The 6,583-nt window shown below is 42.9% G+C and overlaps 1 protein-coding gene across 8 annotated transcripts in view; it reads right to left on the bottom strand.

Moving 5' to 3' along the window:
• Slc17a1 (solute carrier family 17 member 1) overlaps window positions 1-6,285 on the bottom strand; it is a 40,255-nt gene extending 33,970 nt beyond the window's left edge. For 3 of the 8 annotated variants that reach the window (XM_037205881.1, XM_037205882.1, XM_028880497.2), the window contains exons 1-2: window positions 5,486-5,697; window positions 2,427-2,495 (exon numbers count right to left, since the gene is read on the bottom strand). In XM_037205881.1, the coding sequence (XP_037061776.1) occupies window positions 2,427-2,454 (28 nt within the window). In that variant the 5' untranslated portion in view covers window positions 2,455-2,495; window positions 5,486-5,697. Of the gene's footprint in view, window positions 1-2,426; window positions 2,496-5,137; window positions 5,234-5,485; window positions 5,699-6,073 lie in introns of those variants that run through there. The other 5 variants (XM_037205885.1, XM_037205883.1, XM_037205880.1 and 2 more) reach the window with 5 other exon arrangements.
• Window positions 6,286-6,583: the final 298 nt, after the last annotated feature.

Consider the following 6,583-nt stretch of genomic DNA (forward strand, 5'->3'; position numbering starts at 1 on the left):
ATTGTTATGAAGTCCCCTAGCAGTCAAGAATAATTGGTGTGGCCTCTCCTATAGGCAAAACCAGCAGTGAGAATCTCCACCATGCCAAATCCATCTCACGTCTTGCATCTGTCCGACTGCTCCATCTGTGACCTCTAACTGTGGATTTCGAGTCAAGTCTTATGTGATTCAATCGATTCCCCTTGATAATTACCCTATTTTACTAGGAAATGGTTTGCATGTACCAGGGTTAGGATATGTTAGGGGTGATCTTAGAATTCTGCCTACCGTGGTCCATCATCTGACCCCTAAACATTTATGTTCATCACACATGCAAAACATAGTCAACTCATCCTAAGCATCCCCAATCCCCATTTTATTGTAATGTTACCTTGAACCTCATCAAAAGTTCATTACTTCAAACTGCAAAATCTCACCATCTCTAAATCAGGCCCAGATGACCCTTACAGGAGCGATCCGACTGGGCTACAATAGCTACCTGTGGACTTGCTGAAGAGACAAATGTAAGTTCTCGCCACTGCCAGCATGCAAGAATGGGACAGGCAGGGGCAAAACTACGAACATTAAAATTCTAAAAGAGAAAAAAGTCATGAATCCGCAATGGGTTTGAAGTTCAGCTGAACAAATACTGGGTTTTAAAATACGAATTTTTATCCTACTTATAAAATACAATAGTATAAAGTGTTATAATCTGATAACTGTAAGGGTACATTTTCATTGTCAGTTTGACCATATTGAGAAACTACCAGAACATGGTAACTTATACTTTGGGGCTTGTTTTGAGAATTTTCCAGAGAGGTCTGGAATCTGGGTCCCTATTCAGATGAGTATTTTTTCCAGTAAGTCCCTGGTGGCTGCTACCTCTCATGCAGGCTGATCAACATAATGTCATCGACCACTGTGATACCTTGTGAAAGAGAAAAACAATCAAGATCCCTGCGAACTAACTCACAACACCAGATAGAAGACTGACAGAAGTTACACATGGGCACAGCGCTCACCAAACCCCACATATCTATGGCTGTTGCTCAATGCTCAACCTGCCAGCAACAGACACCAACAGTGAGTCCACAATAAGCCAGTTCCTGTGGGTGTTCAGCTAGTAAGCTGATAGTAGATAGTTTGTATTGGATAATTTCCTGCATAGATGGGTCAGTGTTTTGTATTTACTAGATAGACAGTTCTTCTGGATATGAATTTCTCCTTCCTCTATGCAATGTTTCTCTAGAAATAACTTTCTCTGAATTCAAAGAATGCCTTATTTTCCCATCATGGTGTTCTATAACACAACAGGAGGTCACTCAATTCCCATTCAGAGATGTGAAGTAGTGGGCCTGTGTTCATGGAATTCGTTGGTCTTACTACACTTGTGTTGGGATGGCCTTTTGAAGACACAGTTACAGCATCAGCTTGGTGGCAATACTCTGAAGAGCTGGAACACCATTCTGCTGGAAACTGTGTATACTTGGAATCAGCATCCAACACATAGTGCTGTTTTCCCCATAGTCAAAATTCATGAATCCAGGGATCACAGGGTTGAAATAGAAACCATCACCCCTGGGGATTTGTCAGTAAAGTTTCACTTTCTATTTGCAGGAACTACTGCTCTGCTGGACTCTACATACTGGTTCCAGGGGGAGAAATTCAGACACTGATGGCGTAGCAAGGACTCCACTGGAAGATAAGGCTTCTCCCCTTGGGGACTTTGAGCCAATGGGCTATGAATGGAGTTAAAGGTAGATGGGTGATAAATCTGATCTACCAATAGGAAAATCTGGCTTCTGTTCTAACTTGGCAAGCAAAAGTGTGGCAAACAGCAATGTCTTTTAGTGTCTCTCTTGGGGTTTCCCAGCCTAGCGGTTAAGGCCAATGGGACTCAATCACAATCCTACCCAAGCAGAACTACAAATGATGCAGACCTATGGAAACCAAGCTGTAGATCCCTCACCAGGTAAAGACCTCAGTCCATTGAGGTGCTTCATGAAGACAAAGGCTGTGGAAGGTGGTGGTTATAAACATCAGCTATGACCCATGACCTATTTATAAATACTAACTATGGCATGCGATCGGTCCCAGAAAATGCAACAGTGGTTATCCTTACTATTTATTTCTTCCCTGTTTTGTTAAGAATACGTTTGTGACTATACATATATGTATTAAGCAAATTGTTTTCTTTCTTCTATTTTATTTTTATCACTTATATGGGACTTGATGATATACTAATATTTAAGCACTGTTAGTTGCATGGTAGTTATGGGATGTCAGAAGAACATTAAGAATCATGTGAAAACTCTATTGCCTTTTCTGAATATTTCTGAGTTTATGCTTCCATAGAACAGTTCTCTCACATGTCATCAGTGGTGTTGTGTTTAAGAAGGTGGATGCCTCCCTCCACCTCCGACCCCCGTACAAGGGGACAGCACTACCTTTCTTGGGAAGGCACTGGTTCTCCATTTGATACTTATCTTCTTGTTGATGGGTTTGGTCTCCATCCACTGTGGATGCAAAACACGCTGGTCAGCATAATAAAGGAAGAAACTGAGCAAGCACTCAGCACTCCTCTCTGACTGAAAGCCAGAATCAAAGGATGACTCACCCCATCACACCAGTGCCCTTCCACCTCCCCTGAGGGTCTTAGTTAACATTCCACTGTCATGGTATTATTTATTTTCCTTTTTCATTTTATGTACCGGCCACTGTTCCCCCTCCTTCCCCTTCTCTCACTAACCCCCATCCTCCTCCATCCCAGCCCCATCCACTCCTCTTGGTGGGTAAGGCCTCCCTTGGGGAGTCAACACAGGCTGGTAAACCAAGCCCCTCCCACCTGCATCAAGGCTGAATACCACATCACACCATAAAGAATGGGCTCCAAAAAGCCAGTTTATGTGCTGGGCGTTGGTGGCACACGCCTTTAATCCTAGCACTCGGGAGGCAGAGCCAGGCGGATCTCTGTGAGCTCGAGGCCAGCCTGGTCTACCAAGTGAGCTCCAGGAAAGGTGCTGCAAAGCTACGCAGAGAAACCCTGTCTCGAAAAAAAAAAAAAAAAAAAAAAAAAAAAAAAGCCAGTTTATGTAATGTACCCGGGATAAGTCCTGGTCACATTTCCAGGGGACCCACAAACAGACTGAGCCACACAACTGTCACCCACATCCAGAGGGCCTAGTGCAGTCCCATGCAGGCTCCCCAGCTGTCAGTCCAGAGTCCATGATCTCCCACTAGGTTGGGTCAGCTGTCTCTGTGGTTTTTCCTATCATGATCCTGACCCCCTTTGCTCCTATAATCTCCCCTCCCTCTCTTCAACTGAATTCCAGGAACTCGGCCCAGTGCTTGGCTGTGGGTCTCTGCATCTGCTTCTGTCAGTCACTGGATGTAGGGTCTATGATGACAATTAGGGTAGATACCAATCTGAGTACAGGGGAAGGCTAGTTTTTTTGGTTCATTTTAAATGTATTGAAAATTTGGTAACTATAGAAAACAAGCAACCCTGTCAATCCAGTTTTTTTTTTTATTATTCAATGAAAAATAAAGACTTTATTATAGAAACAAAAATTGAGGACATTTGCTGCCAGTAGGCTTGCCCTGCAAGACAGACTGACAGAAGACTATCAGTCAGGAAGAGGCTATAGTGAACAAAAGCTAAATGTTGGGAAAGGAATAAATACAAGGAAAACTCATGTTCTGGATTTTTTTTTTTCCTTTTTGTTTTTTGAGACAGAGTTTCTCCATGTAACAGCCCTGGCTGTCCTGGGACTTGCTTTGTAGACTAGGCTGGCCCCAAACTTACAGAGATCCACCCACCACTGCTTCCCAAGTGCTGGAATTAAAGATGTGCTCAACCACCGTCTGGCTCGTTTTGTTTGTCAAGAGAGGTGAAGTATGACTGTCTTCTTACTAATGCTCTACTCTCTGGAGATAGACTGTTCTCCATAGCCCCATGTAAACCTGTCTGTAGCCTCAGTTTCTCTGGAAACAGAGTTACTGCAGCCAAGCCTGTATCTGCTGGAGGAGGGGTAATGAGGCTGAGTTAGAATTCAGTTCCCACATATGCTGCGAGTCTATACTATGAGATCTGACTTCATCAGTTCACATGACCCCTGTGTCCCCAAGACTCCTAAGATTTGTGTATTTGAAGCACTCTAGAATGCATAGAGTGTCACCCACAGTTTTCACACATTGGAGCCTCTTTTGAACTGCTGTTTATGCAACAAACACACAACACAATACAGACATACTACACATACTCACAGAAAAACACTACATACATACTATAGTTAGAACACAGTACACAGATATGACACACACACCATACAAACCTACACTTGCATACTACACACAGAGAGAAACACTGTATATATACTATGCACACAACACAGTACACAAATGCTTGACACAGAGAAAAACACCACACACACATAAATAATACACATATACAAAACACTACATTCATCCTATGCATATAAATCAATGCACAAGTCCCTTATACATACATATTACACACAGAGAAAAACACTACATACGTACTATACATACAACACAGTAAACAAATTTACACACAAACAAAAACACTATGCACATAAAACAATATACACAGACTACACTACTACATGCACACAAACATTATACAAAGAGAAACATGACACATACAACATACTTACAAGACAATACATGGACACTACTACTACTACTACTACACACACACACATACACACACAGGGAAGCACTGAATACATACTACACACAGACAGAAAAGCACACATATGCTGCACATGCAACACAATACACAGATACAACAGCCATACAAATATACTACATACATCTCACACCCATAACCATACTACAACAGACTCGACCCACAAGAACATGTTACATACATATCATGCATAAACACTATGCACAAACCCAGTACACTCCTACTATACACACAAATCTACTATACACAAACCCAGTATACACACACTGTACATACACAAACCACATGTAAATGTGCACTTTACACACAGACACAACACACACGAATAATGCAAACCCTCCTCACATCCGGTGGAAACACCTCCACCCACAAACCAAACCTACATCTATCTCTATAGCAAATAATGATACGTGTGCACAAACTGCTCACACCACACACCATACCCACCTGCAGCCAGTGGACCACAGGCTGTAAGCACTTACTCTTCTCTCCAGCAGGTCACACTACAGCAGTCACACTCACCACACAGTCCCCAGCCTGTCACACTCACCACACAGTCTCCACCTCTTCTTCCCTGGTATCCCTGCAAGTACTGCCCATGTCACACACACTTACTTCTAAAAATATGTTCTTTTCCTCACTTGCTTGTGAAAAGCCTCTACAGAGAAGTAGATTCTTCTAACAAATTTCCCCACATTTGCTAACTACCTTGGGAGATTCTCCGCTAGGGACCCCAAAGCCCTCTGGAGAATTAAAAAGTAATTTCCCTTGGCATATGAAGAAGAGCACACTGACCTGATTAAGACAGACAGCCCTTCCTCCTCCCAGGAAGACTTTTCACTCAGCTTCAGTGAGGAATTTTTCTGCTTACTGGTAAACCCTATACTGTATTCTTTGACCTCGTCACGTCAAGGGAGAACATTTAATTTTTAACTTTTCTTTTAGTGTAGCCTTGCATCTTCTGATGCCCAAGTCTTGAGATCATCCACTGCACCAGAACCTTCTGGGAACCCATCAGCAATTTCAGTATTAATAAACAGATCCCTTAATCTTTAACCCATTACTCAGAAGGGAGACTGCCTTCCAAAAGTGTTCCCAAGATGTCTCAGTTGAGGAGGACTTTGGAATCCCATGGATTGTTGCAGGAATGCTACGGCTTTAGAGATATCCTATTAGATTTATTATCTTCCCTCCCCCTCTGCTCCCTTCCTTCCCTCCTTCCCTCCTTTTCGCCCACTTCCCTTCTCTTTCCCTTCTCCCTCTACTCCCTCCTTTTGTCCCTCCTTTCCTCTCTTCTCTTTCTTCTCTTTCCTATCCTCCTCTGCTGCCTTCTTCTTTCCCCTCCCATCCCCTCCTTCCTTCCCCACTCCTCAGAGATCGTACCTGTTTGACATTTGACAGGTTCAGAAGGTTGTGTGTCATCTATGGCCTGCCTCTCAAATCTATGACTTGCTCTGTGGCTGCTCCTGGCTCAGCTCCTGGGTCTTCTGAAACATTTGAGCTGAAGCTCTTTGAATGTAATCATCTAATCAGTTAGGGATATCAAAGCCCTGAATCGGAAATTTTTCACTGTTGATAATTTGTTAATAATTATCAACTTAAGCATTTTAATTTTTATCATGCCTTTTCAATTCCCATCAATAGTTGACATTTAGCAGATACTCCATGACTTGAACCCTATTTTTCCTCCTAAACAGATGTTGAGACTAGATGTGGTATGGGCCTGTGAGCTCTGTACTTGAGGCAGAGGCAAGAGGATCATGAGTTTGAGGCAGGTCTGGGCTACATAACAAGGGCCAGACAAGCCCTAGATGTACAATGAGACCCTGTATCAGAAAAGGAAAGAGAAGGGAGAGAAGGAAGGGAAGGGGAAGGAGGGGAAAGAAAACTCAA

Source organism: Peromyscus leucopus, chromosome 5, assembly GCF_004664715.2.
Source record: "Peromyscus leucopus breed LL Stock chromosome 5, UCI_PerLeu_2.1, whole genome shotgun sequence".
Classification (NCBI taxonomy): domain Eukaryota; kingdom Metazoa; phylum Chordata; class Mammalia; order Rodentia; family Cricetidae; genus Peromyscus; species Peromyscus leucopus.